The sequence below is a fragment of the Canis lupus genome, chromosome 16, assembly GCF_048164855.1.
Source record: "Canis lupus baileyi chromosome 16, mCanLup2.hap1, whole genome shotgun sequence".
In the NCBI taxonomy this organism is placed as follows: Eukaryota; Metazoa; Chordata; class Mammalia; order Carnivora; family Canidae; genus Canis; species Canis lupus.
The window spans coordinates 51,481,506-51,501,055 of NC_132853.1; the positions used below are offsets into that span (position 1 = coordinate 51,481,506).

The window sequence follows — 19,550 nt, forward strand, 5'->3', positions numbered from 1 at the left end:
TGAACAAGCCCATCATCTTAACTTTAGAAAAGATTCTGATGTCCATGTGGAGTATAGTGAGGAAAGGGGAGAATTCAGGAGTCAAGGACAATAACATGGAGGTTATTTGACCTGCCTAGAATTACGTTGTGAAATTATGGCTATGGAAAAAAGTTTATTTTTATTTTATTTTATTTTATTTTTAAATTTTTTTAAGATTTTATTTTATATTCATGAGAGACAGAAAGAGAGAGAGAGAGAGAGAGAGAGAGAGGCAGAGACACAGGCAGAGGGAGAAGCAGGCTCCATGCAGAGAACCCGACGTGGGACTCGATCCCAGGTCTCCAGGATCATGCCCTGGGCTGAAGGCGGTGCTAAACCACTGAGCCACCTGGGCTGCCTGGAAAAAAGTTTTTAGAAGTCTAAGTCCTGTTGGGGGTGCCTTGGTGGCACAATTGGTTAAGTGTCCAACTCTTGGTTTTGGCTCTGGTCAATGATCTCTGAGTCATGAGATTGAGCCCCACCTTGGGCTCTGTGCTCAGCATGGAGTTTGCTTGAGATTCTCTCTCCCTCTGCCTGTCCTGGTCATGCTGTGTGTCTCTCAAATAAATAAATCTTTAAAAAAATCTAAGTTATGCTAAAGAGAATTAGTTACTTAGTGATTCTGTTTTACTGAGATATGTTTTCTTTTTTTTTAAAGATTTTATTTATTTATTTGAAAGAGAACATATAGCATGAGTGCGAGGGAGGAGTAGATAGAGAGGGAGAGGCAGACTCCCTGCTGAGCAGGGAGCCTGATACAGGGCTGATCAGAATTCCTATATACTACTTTTACCTAGATTCACCAATTTTCATATTTTTATTATTTTTTAAAGATTTTATTTATTTATTCATGAGAGATACAGAGAGAGAAGGAGAGACATAGGTAGAGAGAGAGAAGCAGGCTCCCTGCAGGGAGCCCGACGTGGGACTCAATCCCGGGTCTCCAGGATCACACCCTGGGCTTAAGGCAGGCGCCAAACCGCTGAGCCACCCAGGGATCCCAATTTTCATATTTTAAAAATTCATTTTCTGTCTCTGTACACTCATGTTCACATTTGTTTCCTGAACCATTTGAGATTAAGTTTCAGAAATCTGAAACTTGTTTACATCTAATACTTTTGTGTGTATTTCCTGAGAAAGAAGATTAGCTCTGATAGTAATTGAATTCAGGAAGTAAAAGTTAATATAATTAAACATTGAAACTTTAATCTGTAGTCCATAATTTAATTTTGATAATTGTTCCAGTTATTTCCTTTACAGCGTTTCCCCCTTCAGTGTAGGATCTAGTTCAGTTCCGTGTATTGTATTTAGCTGTCATTTCTCTAATCTTCAGGTATTTTTGTTTTGCTTTCATTATGGTGATGTTTTTGAAAAATACATTTGTAAGATGGGGATTTCTTTGGTCAAAGCTTGCAAAGCTTCAGTTATATGAGTAAGTATTGGATGTACAGCATGGTGACTGTTGTTAACAATACTGCATCGTGTACTTAAACTTTGCAAAGAGGGTACATCTCAAGCATATTCATCTCACTTGTGCTTACTTGCCCACACATGCAAAGAAAGAAAATGTTTCATGTGTACTGAGAAGGAGGTATATTCTGTTATTAGGGTGTAGTGTTCGCTGCATGTCCAGAATCTCTGCTTTACTGATTATGCTATTTAGATCTTCTATAGTCTTACTTCTTGGTGATCACTTGCCCTGTTGTGCACCAAGAGTGGTGTGTTAAAATCTTCTCAGTATTTTTCTATTTTCCTTGTGTCTCATGTAGTTTCTACTTTACATAGTAGTTTCTGTGTTATTTGGTATGTAAATATTCAAAACTGTTATATTTTTAATCTGAATTGTGGCTACTAGCATCAAAAACTATCCTTTGTCTTGTTTAACGTGTTGCAAAATACACTTTGCTTTTTTATTTTTATTTTTTATTTTTTGCAAAATATACTTTGATGTCAGGATCACAAACCTTGCTTTCTTACTGTTTTTAATTTTTAGAGTTGGGTTTTGCTTTATGAGCTAATTTGAAATCTTCTTCCAGTAAGCCCATTTAGAGTTATTGATATGACTGATGTATTTTGTCTCAATTCTGTTATTTTACATTTCATTTGTGTTTCCCTATTTGGTATGTCATCTTTGCTATTTTAAAATTTTTATTTTGGTATTTAGGAGTGTTTATATTTCTTTTTTAATGATTAATTTTGCATTTATACCTCTCATAATACCCTTAGTCCCCTCCTTTTACTTCTTACTTGACCTTTTCAAAAATTCTGTCAGTTCTAAGTGATATTCTTTGACTGTCATCTGTTGTCTGTACAACAGTTAATGCTCATTTTCTACCTTTCCCTTTCTCCTCCCATTTTGTTACTTGCTTTTTTTTTTTCAAATTTTAAATATTTTTTTTGAGTGGGAAAAGCAAATTTTCAAAAATTGAGGTATAACTGACGTATTAGTCTCAGGTATAAAACATAGTGATTAGTATCTGTATATGTTGCTAATGATCACCACGAGTCTAGTTAATATCCATCACCTTACATAGTTACAAAAATAGTTTTTTCTTGTGATGGGAACTTTTAAGATCTATTCTCGTAGAGACTTTCAAATATGCAATTTAATATTATTAATTATGGTCACCATGCTGTACATATTAGTTGCTTTCTTTCTACTTTGTCAGAGCATGGTATTTACATGCTGTTCTTCCGCACATGACCCATACTTGTTTTAGTCTTAACTCTACAATGAAGTCCTTAAATGATTATGATCAGTCCTTTTGCCAGTTTCTACTTGGTTGAATAAAACCTATGCTCTAGTAGATTCCTCCAGGAAGTATATATGTGTATAGTATTCATTAAGCTCTTGCATATTCAGACTATTTGCTTTAGATCTTTGCTATTTCAAGAGCAGCTTGGCTGGGTATAAAATTCTGGGCTTGTTTTCCTCTCTTGAATTTCTTGAAAATACTGCATCACAATTGCCGTGCATTGTATGATGCTCTTGAGAGGTCTGATACCCGTCTGATTTTTTTTTCCAGTCTGATTTTCTTACCCTTATAAGTACTTCAGTTTTTCTGCCTGGGAGCCCTGAGGATTTTTCTGTATTTAAAGTCTAATATCCTTACTGTTTATTTTATATATATATATATATATATAGGGAGAGAGAGAGAAAGAGAGAGAGTATAAGCCAGGGAGAGGGGCAGAGGGAGAGAGAATCTCAAGCAGGCTCCTCCTGGAGTACAGAGCTGTATATGGGGATCAATCTCACAACCCTGAGATCATGATCTGAGCTGAAATCAAGAGTTAGATGCTGGAAATCCCTGGGTGGCTCAGCGGTTTGGGCCTATGGCCCAGGGTGTGATCCTGGAGACCCGGATTGAGTCCCATGTCGGGCTCCCTGCATAGAGCCTGCTTCTCCCTCTGCCTGTGTCTCTGCTTCTCTCTGTGTGTGTCTTTCATGAATAAATAAATAAAACCTTTAAAAAAAAAAAAGAGTTGGATGCTTAACCAGCTGAGCCACCCAGGCGCCCCTGCCCTTTCTTTAAAGATTTATTTATTTATTTTAGAGAGAGTTAGGAGGAGTATGTGGGGGATGAGGCAAGGGGAGGTGCAGAGGGCGAGGGAGAAGGAGAGAAGCAGATTCCACACTGAGCACAGAACCTCACTCTGGGCTTGATTGCACAACCCTGAGATCATGACTTGAGCAGAAATCAAGAGTTGGATGCTTAACTGACTAAGACACCCAGGTGCCTCCTCTTTGTTCTTAAAATTTTTTTTCTCTTATTTTTATTATTTGGTTGTTTTCCTCCTCTTTCACTGCCTCTTACTGAACATTAATTTGAATCTACTCTCCAATGGGCAGTTTGTAATTTATGATTCACTCTGAAATAGTTTTATCTTTTCCTTCAGTCTCTTTCCTGAGTTTCAAAACTTATTGCATTTATTTTGTCTATTTGTGTTCTTACGTCTTAATCTTCTGATTGTAGATGTTTTATTATATTTCTATGTACTTGTTTGAGGGTATTTTATTCAGTTTAAAATGTTATATACATATTTATAGTTCGTGGTTGGTATTTTGAGTGAAAGACACTTCAGCTGAAACACTACAGTATTTTGTTATATGTTTTGTTTTGATAGTAAATCTGTGGAGTTATTTTTTTCAAATTTTCATGGGAACTTTTTAAAAATTTATTAAAAAAAATTTTTTTAGTTAGAGGGAACTTAAATATTGGGGTTATTTTTAGGTGGCTTTTTTTCTTCCTTTGTGGAAATAGGATAAGGGATAAAATTTTAATTGGGGTGAAAATAAAGGAAATTACTTTAGATATGGGTAGCTTGTGGGAAGTTGCATAATTAGTGCTTTCCAAACATACCTGGGAGAAACACCTGTAGAGGTGTGTTTTTTTTTTTTTTTTTTTTTTTAATATTCTCAGGGCCCTTTCCTTGAGAAGTCTGATTCATGAATCTGTGTTTTTAACACTCACTGTTAAGTGGTTCCTCAGCCACATTTTAAGAAACAGTGACATAAGTGATTCCCTTAACTCTAACCCCTTCACCTGAAGCATAGTGAGAAGCTGAGACAGTGAAGGAGTTCAGCACCAGCATGAAGTAGGTCATGCATGAAACCAGCATTCCTTATTTACAGACATTGGAAGAAGTTAAAAAAAAAAAAAAAAAAAACGCATGCTTATTAAATCTAGTGAGAAAATGGGTGTGTATGTAGCATAGGTTTCTTACTTCTTCAAACTTTTCTGAATATAGTTAAGAGAGTGCCTAAACTTAACCTTTAATATAGATTAATTACGGTGTGAAAATTCAAGGTTATAAATCTTGATGAGTTGAGAAATGTGTTTTGTGACTTAAATTATGTTTAAAGCATTTTTCTGCTACCAGAAGTGGTTGTCTTGATTGTAAAGTCACTTCTTTAATAGGTGAATTAAACAGGGCACCTGGTTGGTGTTGTGGGTTTGAGCCCCATGTTGAGCGTATAGAGATTACTTAAAAAATAAAATATTTTTTTAATAAAGTGGATCAAACAGCTTTAATGAACAAAATTATAAAACTAAGTGATCAGGTGGGACTAGGGTAGAATCAGTTTGAGGCAAGGCAGAGATTAGAGGCCTGGTGATGTGGATGATGTGGCCATAAAGGTAGAAAGCTGGTTCAGTGTAAGTAGCAATGTGGGTACAGATAGGATAGCACGTGTGGTATGAAGGGGGATGCTAATTCAAAGAATCTGGAACAGGCATTCTGTCTGTAAGGTGAGAATTTTTTTTAGTCAAGTCAGTGATTCTAGTGTGAAGGAATCTTCTAGAAGAATCATTTACATATTTTAAGTATTACAGACTGATGTCCAATTAACACATTTTTTGACCATTTGACCTTTTCATTTGTAATGTCTGTTTATTCAAAGCACTGCCTCTAATATTCTTTGCTTATAAAAATAATTTTTATTAGTCTTTGGCATTGAATTGCTATTAATCATAAAATGAGAAAACATTCTCAACCTTTTAACACTTCTTTGCTCCTGGATGAAACCTTCAGGGCACCTGTCCCTTTGGGGCTGCCAGTGGTGCTGACCATGGTGCTGCCTGTGGTACTGTCCGTGGTACTGCCTGCAGCATTTGAAATTGAAACAGCTTGGTCTTTTCTATTTAGGAACACTGACCTTGTTTTAAAGCATATTTGAAAATGATAGTAATAATGATATTTTAATACACTTACTCAAGTTTCTTGATATATAGGTGGTACACACAGGTATATATGCACATAGATGTATATATATAGGTGTGAATACACACATATATAAATACACATGACATTGTAGAATCATTTTTTGAGCCTTTAATGCACAGAGGTATCATACTGTATGACTCTTTTTGCAGTACAGGTTTTTTTTTTTTAAAGATTTTATTTATTTATTTATTCATGAAAGACACACAGAAAGAGAGGCAGAGACACAGGCAGAGGGAGGAGCAGGCTCCATGCAGGGAGCCCGATGTGGGACTTGATCCTGGGACTCCAGGATCACGCCCTGGGCCAAAGGCAGGCGCTAAACCACTGAGCCACCCAGGGATTCCCTTTGCAGTACAGTTTTTTACTGAATATTATATATTAAGGGCAGCCCTGGTGGCTCAGCGGTTTAGTGCTGCCTTCAACCCAAGGCGTGATCCTGGAGACCTGGGATTGAGTCCCACATCGGACTCCCTGCATGGAGCCTACTTCTCCCTCTGCCTGTGTCTCTGTTTCTCTCTGTGTGTCTCTCATGAATAAGTAAATAAAATCTTTAAAAAAATTATATATTCATAGCTCATCCATCTTTATTAAATATACATCAATTTTTTATTTTAATTGCTGTATAGTATTCCACATTATATATATATGCTACATCTTATTCATCATTCTGCTCCTTATCAGTGTTTTTTCAACATTTGACTATTACAAATAATGCTGCAAGGAACCTCGGTATAGATCTCTTTTTAGATAAATGTTCAGTAGTCTTTTTGGTACAGACACCTGGATATGGAATTTCTGAATCAACTTACTTATTTTACATTAATATTTTATTCTATACTGATCTTCACTATATGAGGAAACAATTAGGTTCTGTTGCTTATGAAAATTACTTAACATGTAACCTGTTAAGTTCTAGGAAATCTGTATGTTCTAGGAAATGTTTAAGAATAAAACACCCAGAAGTGGAGGCAGGAAAGTATTCTAAAACTTTCAGCTGAGACTTGTACTTACTCTTTGATCTTCAGTGAACTTTCTATTCCTTACCCTGGCTTTCTTAATTATTTTGCTTTCAAAAATGTTTATCTTTACGTGCCTGCCTTTACAATGGCAAACCAAAATATAAAAATATGATTATATAAGCAATTTCATTCAGACGATTTACAAAAAATTCTTATATATAATTCAACTGACTAGACTATAAGAAATAAGTTTAGAACAGAATTTGGGGTATAGAAGAAGCAAAGGTCTATGTATGTAGTTCCATCTTCCTTGTTTTACAGATATAACAAATCAAGGCACAGAAAGCTAGATAATTTACTTAGATTTTTACACTCAACAGAATCTATTGAAACATAGACTCCAACATCCCTTTGTCTTGCCTCCTTTTATTAGCATGGAAATTAGGTTTTTTGTTGTTAGATGCTGTTTGTACAAAGATGAGTTAAAAATATGGTCCTTGCTTTCTTTTATATGTCATACCTGTAGTAGTTACTGTAGTTCCCTGGTTATGGTGGGTGCTTAGTGAATATTTTTATAGTATTAAAAAAGAATGTCAAACTCTAAGTTGTTCTGGAGCAAACCCATCTAGTAAATATTGTTTTTCAAGTTTTTTGTTGTTGTTTGTTTTTGTCCTGCAAACTAACTTGCTAGGGCAAAAGGGTCCCCACACTTCTCACCTTAGTTCTTGCTTGTGTCAAACAAAAATCTTGTTTGAAAGCAACATGCTATACCAACTCCACTGGCGCTTTCCATACTGTCATTTTGTCCTCTGTTAAATGAGAAGGAGGAGGATGTAGAGATAGTGTGGGGAGGGCTGTGATTTCCTATAAGAGTTGGATGAAGGGTAAAGGTAGAGGGATAGTGCGCATTATTAGGGATTTGTCCTAATTCAGAGGGGAGCAAAATCTCCAGTGGTTGTATTATTTTCTTTAATCTGTACCTGTGTGTCCCTCTGCCATGGAAAGCCCCCTTTTGGTCGAGTTCTGTTATGCTTCATTCATGTGAAACTTTGAGTTTCTCAAAATACAGCAAGTGTTCAGTGTCCTTGTGATTTAAAAATGCTTCTTCTTTTTTCCCTAGTATCCTTGTATACATTTGACAAGGCCAAACAATGCATTGGCACAATGACCATCGAGATTGATTTCCTGCAGAAAAAAAGCATTGACTCCAACCCTTACGATACTGACAAGATGGCAGCAGAATTCATTCAGCAGTTCAACAACCAGGCATTCTCAGTGGGACAGCAGGTGGTTTTGAATTTTTTTTCGTTCCTCCCTCTTGACAGGCATTCCAATCTCTGCAGTTCAGAATTAATTCTACTTTTTAGAAACTGCGAGGAGCTTCACATATGGACAGATATATTCAGTTGAGTGATAAAAAGCGAGGGAAATGCATTTCCTGAACCTCTGAGTCTGATCAGAAAAATTCTTAAGTAGCTTTTCGATTACAGCAGCTCTTTGCTCTGAAAATTTGGGAACACTGCAAACTTATGTGTCTCAGATTTCTAACTTTTCTTTTTGTGGGACATTTGTTTTGTCTTTGTATGGTTTTCTCTTTCACTGATATATTTCTGTAGAAAAGTAATTCTTAACATTTTTGGTTATGAACTAGAGAAACTTAAGAAAAGTATGTGTGTATATTTTCAGGTTTTTCTTTTTCTTTTTTTTTTAAATCTTTATTTATTTATGATAGTCACACACACACACAGAGGCAGAGACATAGGCAGAGGGAGAAGCAGGCTCCATGCACCAGGAGCCCGACGTGGGATTCGATCCCGGGTCTCCAGGATCGTGCCCTGGGCCAAAGACAGGCGCCAAACCGCTGCGCCACCCAGGGATCCCTATTTTCAGGTTTTTCATGGAATATCAGAAGCCCAGATTTTCTGTCCTTAAAAGTGATATTACTGATCTTGTTGCCCTTTTTTTCGACTTCAGTTAATACATTGTTAATCTCCTAGGAAGAAATTCTTTTAAATTTTACTTAAAAAAGCTGTGTGAGTTCATAAATTGCTGCTTAATTGTACACATAATCATTACTCATTTGATTTGTTTCTATCTTTGTGACTTTTATTAATTATTCCTAACTCCTTCCTCCTGTCATACATAGCTCCATAGCAAAAGTTCTCAAAATGTGTCCAGAGACTTCAGAGGGTTCCTGAGGCCCTTTCAAGGGGTTTATGAAATCAAAGTATCTTCCTAATTAATACCAAGATGTTATGTCTCTTTTTTCTCTTATTCTCTTACAAACATACTGTGGTGTTTTGTAGACTATGTGATGTGTGCTAGCTCATGAGTATATCGACTATTAAAGCAGATGTGAGGATCCAGCTGTTTTCCTTTAAGGAAGACATTAAAAGATTTGCAAAAATGTGACAGTGTCACTGTTTTACTTAGATTTTTTATTTTGGAAATTGGCGAGCTTTTTTCAAAATTAAAAATATCATTTATGTTCACATAAAATGAACTTATTGTCATTTTTATATTAATAAATACATTTTAAGTTTCTTGTTCTAATTTCTATGAGAGTGAATGCCAGTGGATATAATCCATTTAAACAAAATCTTTGAGGATTCTCATAAATTTTTAGTCATTTAAAGGGATCCTGAAACCAAAAAGTTTATGAATCACTGCTTATGGCATTCTGATCTCTAGTGACTTACGTAGATTGTCCTTGTAGGGTCTCATCTGGGAAAGTATGTGGAACAGACAATGAGAGAGAAGTGGTAGAAAGAAATAGCTGTTGGATGAAAGGAGTGTCACTTCTTTGGATCCTCTCATCTAAGTCAAATGGCATAAATCTGGAAGAACAAGACCAGAAATCTGGAGAATCCATACATTATGATATCAAACTTCCATAAGTGGAAACTGAATGACTGATAGATAGGAAAGGGATATAGTGCATTTATTATTATTTTTAAGAGTACTGGTATTAGAATGAGCCTCAGAGGTCATCTTGAGTAACCTCCTCATTTTGCAAATGAATAATTTTTAAATTCAGAAAACATAAATGACATGCCTATGGCTATACAGCCAGGGCTATAGCTGAGACAAGAACCCATTAGTTAATTGAACAGTTAGTTAATTAAATATTTACTAGATAACCTAGTATGTTTGTTTCAGCTACTGTTTTAAGCCTAGCAGATCAGCAGTGAGCAAAATACACACAATTCCTATTCTTTCAGAGCTTCCTTTCTAATTGGGGAAGACAGAAAAAAAGCAAGAAATGCCAGGTACTGTTAAGTACTTTGATGTAAGTAGAATGAGGTGAGGGGCTAGAGATCCAGTCTGGTCCTCTTCCAGATTAGATAGTCCAAGAGGCTCCCCAACACAATGGTCCTCTGTTCATTTGTTGACCACCTGTCCATTGCTTTTTGAGCTGTACTGTATTGCTTCTGGGTCCCTACACTTTTTGGTGAATAATTATGCTCAAATTGCTTACCTAGACTTCACTGTTTTTACCTTTTCCTTTAGCATTACTGCTTTAATAGAAAATGCTTTGGTATTTGTAATCATTTAAAACCCAGTAACATGCAGATGTTTATAAACCCAAGAGAGAAAAATCTACTGTGATACAGAGAAGAAATAAATATCTTACCCCAAATCACTGTTCTTAGCATTGATTCCCATTTGTAGTGGTCATTAGTGGCAGGGTTGGCCATCAGCTTTGTCTGCTATAGTTAGTGTTATACTCCAGCAAGTAGAAGAGATCCTAGATTGTAGAAGGCGCTCGTAAATACTTGGTGAATGAAAAGCATTCAAAAGTTGTCTGTAAATTTGTGGGTGGTAGAAAGGCATGAATCTTCGAGTCATGGACCCAACCTTGAATCCTGGCGCTGTCATGTACTATGACTCTGACTTCCATTGCTTAGGCCCTCTCTTGATCTCAGCTCCCTTACTAGTAAAACTGAGGAAGACTGTCTATTTCTAGGAGAGTTCGTGAGTATTAAGTATAGGACTTCTTGTAGTGTTTGGCACATGAAGATACTCAATAAATGTTAGTTCCCTTTTCCTCTCATTGCCTGTGTGAGTAGTTTGCCTGTCGAACAAATTTGAGAGGGATACAGGAGAAAACTGCCTTCCCTGCATTTGCAAAACACTGGTGATGATGTAAGAATCCAGCCATTATAAAGTGGTTTTTCTCCCTTTATCTCTTTTCAATGTAGCTTGTGTTTAGCTTCAATGAAAAACTTTTTGGCTTGCTGGTAAAGGACATCGAAGCCATGGATCCTAGCATCCTGAAGGGAGAGCCTGCGACAGGTAAAAGACAGAAGGTATGTTTTATTTCTAATAATCATTGTGATGTGACTTGTGCAGGTTAATATAACATTTGTAGCCATTCTCTTGATTTCTTTCTTATTATGTACTCTTTGTTTTAAGGTAATAGGGAGAAAACATTGCTTTTATAGCTAACGCTATTTTTTAAATATAGCATAAAATACCCTTACTTGCAGACTTAATAGTAATTGAAATTTGTAAGTGTACTTGTAATCCTAGTTGAATGCAGATGATATTTATTGTATACAATAATAACAGTAAGACCGGCATTTTCAAAAGATATATGCACTGAAATTCAATGGAAACAAAAATAAATGTAACTTAGATAATAGTTTGGAAGATTTGCTTTGCTCAAAGAGACCTTATTTCTCTGTCATTTTTGGCCTTGCTTTGGAAAGTCTAGAAGTTCACTATTAGACTACTAATTATTGTCTTTTTATACAGATTGAAGTAGGACTGGTTGTTGGGAACAGTCAGGTTGCATTTGAAAAAGCAGAAAATTCATCACTCAATCTTATTGGTAAGATTTGCAATTTTTTGAAAACTCTGAATGAAGTGGGACTATCTCTGTTATCATATGTGGCTCAACCAACCCTGATTTTTAAGTCTGGGAGGAGAATAAGGGCACCTTCATTGAGAAGACTTACCACAAATCCACGAAGTATTTCATCACTGTCAGCCGTGCTGATACACAGAAAAAAAGTTGAGAAAAAAAGTTCAAAATGTTCACCAGATCCTCGTTGTCCAATAAAAATGGAATGTGAGCCTTATGTGTAATTTTTAACTTCCTAGCAATCACACTAAAAACCAGGAAAAAAATACAGAATAAAATTAATGTTAATCTATTAGTTTTGAGATAAGTTCAGGCTTACAGAAGATTTGCAAAAATAGTTTAGGGAGGTTCTCTATACTTCACCAGCATCCTTGGTATTACATCTCAAATAATCATAGCACAATTATTCAAACTAAGTTAACACAGTTACACTGCTACCATCGAAACTGCAGGTTTTATTTGGGTTTCACTAGTTTTTTTGCATTATGTCCTTTCGGTTATAGGATCTGATTGAGGATTTCACGTTGTGTTTAGTTTAGTTTCCATAGTCTTTTCTGACAGTTCGTCAGGCTTCCACTGTCTTTACACACCTTGGTGCATAAGGTTTCTGTATGTACCTTGAGAACTGGTCAGTTATTTGCAGACTACCCTTCACTTGGTGGTGTGTTAGATGTGATACTGGCATCACTTCTGTTAGTGATTGAGTTAAATGGTGAATGTACAGGTAAAGACAGTCTTCCCAATAGATTCATAGCTCTGTCCTACTCTTGTATGTTAGCCTTGCTTTTATTATATTAAAATAGTGCAGATTGGACTCTAAGAAAAGTAACTCACCAGAATGATGATACCATTAACTCTATAGTAATTCTGATTTAGGGTGATTTTCACTATGCTGATGTCTTCTTCCCCAGTAGAAAGTAGAGGATTTTCATTGATTGCACACCATTATCTCCAAGGTTATTTACCTTCAAATATGTGATCTTTTTTCTTGATCCATAAATTATCATTCCTTTCTTACCGGTTTTTTCTTAATTTTACAATAAAATACTGGTTTCATAAAATAGACATTCACTGAAAAACAACTCACACACTCTAAAATTTTAAAATTTGATTCTATTTTCATATATTATAATTTGCTTTATTGCTTAAGCTTCTTAATATGCCTCAACAATATAATTTTTAATGACTATGTATGTTGTTTTATGGGAATAGGATTTATCAGAATCTCCTATTATTGATTCAATACATTTCTTTTTTTTTTTTTTGATTCAATACATTTCTGAAGTGAGTTCTTTGTATTTTATACACCTTTAATACACCTTTTGTTAAGGTATCTTAAGGGAGTTGCATGACTTTCATACAATGTTGGTATTTCTAAGTAATTCATGCAAAGATGTGATTGATAGGCTTTTTTCCATTGATAAAATGGTGTACTAATTTAGCATGCTGTAAATTTGGCCATAGGAGGGCAGTAGAGTGTAAGAAATATATTTTTGATCACATTATAAAGAAATGTTGAGTCTACAAAACTAACCATAAAATCACCATCTAGGATAAACTTTGCCTAATGTGACTTTTTCTTCTCTAGTTTTAAAGAAACTATATCACTTTCTTTTTTGTTTATAGTAGAGTGCTCTAAAGTGCGTTTATTGTTTTTGAGATGGCTAATGTGGTTCTCCCGAGTTACTTTAGGTGGCACTATGACCTTTAAGTTAGATAATTTTTATCTGTGGAAATTTGAAAACATGCATTTTGAAATCATTAAGACTTAAGGATGATTTCAGACTTTTGTGTGCAAGTGGAGAAAAAATAAGACATCAGATTTAGTGCATCTTCCCAGGTTAAGGGGTTATACACAGTTTATAAACTTAATCTAGATAAATATATGTATTTTTAAATGTACTTGCTTCAGGAGCTGTGAGGGATTGCTAGATTTCAGTTGCATTTCTAGCAACTAGTGTTGTCTTCATCAGATGTACACATAGTGTTTAATCAGCCAAGTTAGTTAACTTGATTAGGATTAGAGGTTAATAAGACTGGCTTCATGGATTGATCACAAATGGACTACTGCATGAGTTTAGACATTTTGGAAGTGATTTACTGGCCCTGAATGGGTCCAGACAAAGTAGTTAACATAGCAAAACGTATTCTTATTTGAAAATCAGCTAAGAGCATGTTCATCTTTGTGTAGGGTACCTTCTCTTTATTCATTAAGGATGCCCAGCAATTTCTTTTTTCACCTAGTAATGAAGTTCTTGTTTCACATTGATTATCTTTGTTTGACATAGGCAAAGCTAAAACCAAGGAAAATCGCCAGTCTATCATCAATCCTGACTGGAACTTTGAAAAAATGGGAATAGGAGGTCTGGACAAAGAATTTTCAGATATTTTTCGACGAGCATTTGCTTCTCGAGTATTTCCTCCAGAGATTGTGGAGCAGATGGGTGAGTTTAAAAAGGAAAATTTGGTAAAATCTTGTATTGTTTTTTTTTTTTTTTTTAAGAATGCAATGAAATCTTTTTTTTTTCCCCCAATAATGTTTTGAAATTATTTTTTCAGGCCTGCCAGTGTTTTTGTGTTTTAACTTTTTATTTCTTAAAAAAAAAAAAAAGTTTTCTAAACAAGTTTTGAAGTATTAGAATTTTTTAAATTACATTTTAGTTTTATAGGGAAAATAAAATTATTTGTGGTTGCTTTATCTTATTGACTTATTTATTTAAGTATATTTGTGTGTGGACATATTTAGGAATTTCATTTTATTTACTTATTTATGAAAGGTCTTCTCTAGGGCATATTTCGAAATTTCACCTGACTCTAAACGTCACTGTGGATCAGATTTACCCTGCTGAATCATCATTATCTATTAACCGTGGGCATTATTTTACATTAGCTGCTACTTCTTTTTATTGTGCTGTTGCATTACCCAATTAGTATGTCTTCACAACTAGTAAATGGATTCTTGGCATGTTTTTAAATTAGGTAAGTTTGATCCAAAAAGACAAATGCAGGATATACATGGGAGTTTCCATATTGCATATAAAGAAATGTGTTATTCATTTATCATTTTCTTTTTGAAGGTTTATTTAATTTATCTGTAGACTGAAGTGGCTTTATTTGCTCTAGTGGAAATGCTGTCATGACTGTTTCATATCCATATCATAGGTCGAATTGGAATGTGAGCAATGGAATATCTGAGAAAGGAATTTATAACATAACAGCTTCTGGCAGACTATTAGTATAAAGTCAGAGTCTTCAAAAAACCTGAAGGAACATGAATATATTACTCCCCTCGCCTCCATCATTCTTTATCTTTACATGCTACTGGGAGATAAAAATATGGTGGGGAAAAGAACTGCTTTCTAGGCACTAAGTGCTTGGTTTTATTAGCTTCCTATTGTTGGTAGCTTCTCTGCCTGGCTGTTCACTCTGATAAATTACAGACACAGCACACACCTGTTCTCTGGGTAAAGGTCGAGTTTGGAGTTGGATTAAGAGAAAATGACAGAGACCCTCATCACCTGAGTTTTATACACCTTGAGATGGCAATAACATACTTTTCTACCTGAGAGATAACAAAGGCCAAGTCCATAAAAAACAATTTTAATTTGGAACATAGTATTAAAAAATGTGGTAATTCACTATCTTGGTAATGTGTGTTTTGAAGCACAGTAAGTCCATAAAGTTTTTTGATCAAGACATAGAAATGTTGTTTGCATGTATTTTGGGTATCAGGAGAGATAAAAAGGATAATTTTAAATATTCTAAGTTATTCTTGTGGTATATTTTTACTGGTTTTCAAGACTGAGCTCTGTGCAGAGTCTAATGATTCTGTTTCTTTGAACATTTATATTATCCAGCCAACGAGTAGAAAAAAATGGCCTCTGTACTAAGCCATATCTTTTAATTATATTGTAAATATTTTCTCACAGTTTGGAAGCTATCAAGTTATTCAGTTATTCAGATATGCATTTCCTGTTTGTGCATTATCCAAACCCTGCTCATTAGAGCCTCTTTCTGCAGTTGGGTAAATAATATGTAAAGGAGCAATGCTCATATTGGTCGATTTGTGACTTTTCTGGCTGTTGAAAAGCTTGGAATTAAGTCAAAACAGATTTGGAATTTTTGAGTGAATTTAATCTGTGTTTCTACAACCCATATTGAAATTAAATTATAATACTTTGTGTTTTGTTATGTCAACATGTTTTTTGACTAAGAACCATGAATTTGAATTTTGTTTGAGACTGCTACTATTTAGAACCTTTTTTGTGGATTTATTTTTCTGATATTTTTACACTAATTGGACAAAAATGAGTTTTATTCTTTAAACATTTTTTTTCTCTTTATGGCTTTTCACCATTAGGATGCATGTATTGGGAACCCTGGGTGGCGCAGCAGTTTAGCGCCTGCCTTTGGCCCAGGGCGCGATCCTGGAGACCCGGGATCGAGTCCCACATCGGGCTCCCGGTGCATGGAGCCTGCTTCTCCCTCTGCTTATGTCTCTGCCTCTCTCTCTCTCTGTGACTATCATAAATAAATAAAAATTAAAAAAAAAAAAGAATTAAAAAAAAAAAGGATGCATGTATTGTCAATTTGATTTAAAAAACAAAAAGTATAAAATTGTATTTGCTTTTGAGATAAATTGAAAGACATTACTTTATTCTGAATGAAGATTGTCAGTGTCATAAAGCTACATTTTTATGGTAAATGGCTGGGAAATAATTTTCTTGCTATGCATGTGTCATTCCCTATTTTACATTAGAGTTGTCTTTTTTCCTTTGAATTTGGGGGAATTACAGAGTAGAATACCTCATTGCAGTCCAAGAACAGTGGGGTTATAAAATTTTCATTAGCTTTGATAAAAGTATATAATAGATTGCTTACATTTGGATAGAATATAAAATACCCCTCTACACACACAAGTTCTTTTTGTATATATACCTTGTGTTCTTTTACCCTGCCAGGTGGGAACAAAATTAGCTGATTTTTTCCTCACTGTTTGTTAACTAAGTAGCTAAGTTCAACTGGGGATCTAACACTGGGTGTGATTATTTAAATCAATTAAAATGGAAAAAAAATAGTGATTAGAGAAGAATAATTTATGTAGGTTATGAGGCTGTTTTGGTTAAAGCAGAGAACTTTTGGCCTGAGACCAAATCATTGTGTTTATCACTGAGTCTAGGGTTATGTCTACTTTGCAAGTAGGAATCTTAACAAATGGATCTTTTTTAGCCTATGTATTAAAGTTGTAAGTTCAGAGTGATCAATTTAGAATTCTCTTCTCTCATTGTGTTTATGAGTGATAATTCTGCTTCTAGGTAATACAGTTCTTTCCTTTGTCTTGCCAAACTTCATGTTACTTTCCAGAATTAAGGATGTAGTTTAGAAAGATGCAGAATGTTGCTGGTGAGATAGATGAAGACTAAAGGGCCAAACAGCATCACACAGTGATGTAAGAACATTCAAGGTCAGATGAGGTCACACACATGCAGTAAATGTCCTGGAGCACTTTCTGAGTCCCAGAGTAGAAGTGTGGGCATTATATACTGGTGTCTGAAAGTCTCAGCGAATAAACTCAGCATCTGATTGCCATCCTTGAGCACAGTAAAGTGTTAGCTGAAAGTATACCTCTGTTCGGACATTTACCACATTTACTCCCTTGCATGCAGTTTTGTAGAGAGTGTTAGGATAATTAATTGATTGATTCCCTCAATTCTCAGTTTTGGCTCTTTTGTTGACAAAGATAGAGATTCTATAAAGAAATTTCATTTTTCAGCATCCCTGGCAATTACCCCTAAGTTGTAAATGGTGGAGCAAGCAAACAAACAAAAACCTACAAACCTCTTCAAAGAACAGTGGAATAATTATTAAAGAATTAGCATCTTTTAATGTAGTTTTAGGACTAGGTTTACATGTATATAAGGAAAGGGACCTTGGCAGAAATTACCTGTTTTAGAGCTGAAAGCAAAAAGGTGTACAGACTGAAGGCCTCCAGCCTCATGCTGCCTTTTGGTGGTTCTGTACCTCGCAGGAATCCAGGCCACCTCGTGGAGAGGCGAGCCTCTGTGATGGTCTTGAGCCCCCCTTCTTTGAAACTGTTCTTTTTGGTCCCCTTCATGCCTCCCTCTTTAAGCCCATTTTCAATCTGTATTTTTAAGATTTCTTTTGAAATTCTAGAGGAAAGCAACTCTTTTCTGATACTGTAAGTGAAACTGCATTTACTCTGTGGAGTACAGCGCAGGGAAGATAAGGAGCCTCTCAATCACATGCAGACATCTTTCACATGCTAAGAATGGTACAAATAAAATACGGTGGAAGAAAGGGTGCTGAGGTTTTGTACTCACCATATTTGGGAGAGAGGGAGTTCTTGCTCAGATTAACATAAACACTGACACTCTTAAGATGCATTTTCACACCCCCACTCATGAGGAGAGATTGCAATTTAAATGGGGGTTAAGACATCTAGCCGAACTCCAGGGCTCTGTAAAAGGAACCCTAAGGCTAAAGAGCTTATCTGAAATTTGAAAAAAAGAAAAAAAAATGAAGCTTTCTGACATTCATCTTTTTTCCTTGTATTAGTCATAACTTGCTTTTCAGCTATATTTTAGGTTTTGAATGCCAACCTGACATCTGTTCAAGTCTGCCTGTAATTTATTACGAAAGGAAAAGAAAGCAGTTGCTCACTAGTTAGAGATGTAAAACTTCCCCCTTCTGCTTTTCCACCAAGTACTTATAGATGATGCTTGGATATGAAGAAGTAATAATTTACTAATTCTGACTTCATGTTGAGAAGTTTGTAAAGTAGTTTTTCTTTTTAATTAGAAGAAGAGATGGCTTATAACCATGTGATTTTCAAAAATCTCTAAAACAGCGTTTAGAGTTAAAGCACTAGAGCTAAATACCCTAAAAAATACTGTAAAAAATACTTTTTATAAGTTGAAATTTTTAATCATGAATTAACTCTTGCATTGGTTTTAATTTTTTAAGTAAAATTTACTTATATTTGGATAGGAATAATATAGTTATGCTGGTATCTCAGTCCAACCATATATAAAGTCAGCATTTTTTATTAATCGATTTTTAGAAATAAATCTTTTAAGGAGGCAGAGCTGTCTAGAGTCTAAGCTAATGGATTAAATTTGCTGGCAACTACAGGTGAGTTACAGATCAATAACTGGATCACTAGTCTAAGTTTGAACCTGAATGTCCAGCAGTAAGGAAATAAATAAACTATGCTACATGCTTTTTCCCTCATTATGGAAGGAATCCAGTGAAGCAAGTCTTAAAATGATATAGCTCCAAATATACAGACATGTTATAATAAAAAATACATGCATAAAACTGAAAGTTAAATGCATAGAGGTCTCTATGAACACACATTACATTGAAAAAACATTGTTTACTTATGTGAAAGGGAAGTTAGGAATGGAAATATAGGGAGATTTTTATTCTTTTACTCTCTATACTTCTGCATCTGAATGTTTTACTGTGATCTTATTTTTCTACTTGTGTAGAAATACGTGGCTCTTTCTCTCTTGTGGTAGCTTCACTGTCCACACAGGAAAGTAGCCTGAGAACAGGTGTGTCCCACATCCTTCATGAAGTTTCATTTTTTTCTTTTCTTTTTTCTTCATGAGGTTTCTATGGAGGAGAAGAGTGCGGGGGTGGGGGTGGGCGGTGGGGGGGGTAATGGGACCCCGGGGCTTTGATAGCAGCCTGTGACAGTGGGGAGTTAGAAGTACCTGTCCTTTTCCACTGAAAAGATAAAACCAGTTTCCTGATATGTAACAAACTACTTCCTCCTATTAACTTTTTTGCATTATAGTAATGAATATAAGTTGTTTGTATGCCCTGCAAATCATGAGAACATTTACATCCAGGCCTTTACGCAACTGTGGAAGCATGAGAGGGGAGAGTGGGATACAGGGACTTGAGGGAGAGCAGAGTTTCTGACATGTGAGGAACTGTGCTTGAATTTGCTC

At 35.4% G+C, this 19,550-nt stretch overlaps 1 protein-coding gene across 1 annotated transcript in view; it reads left to right on the plus strand.

Annotated features, from left to right (window-relative positions):
• Positions 1–19,550, plus strand: part of NSF (N-ethylmaleimide sensitive factor, vesicle fusing ATPase) — a 144,791-nt gene that overhangs the window by 26,892 nt on the left and 98,349 nt on the right. The window contains exons 5-8 of the mRNA XM_072781373.1: positions 7,825–7,991; positions 10,907–11,014; positions 11,463–11,538; positions 13,860–14,015. Coding sequence (XP_072637474.1) covers positions 7,825–7,991; positions 10,907–11,014; positions 11,463–11,538; positions 13,860–14,015 — 507 coding nt within the window. The remainder of the gene's footprint in view (positions 1–7,824; positions 7,992–10,906; positions 11,015–11,462; positions 11,539–13,859; positions 14,016–19,550) is intronic.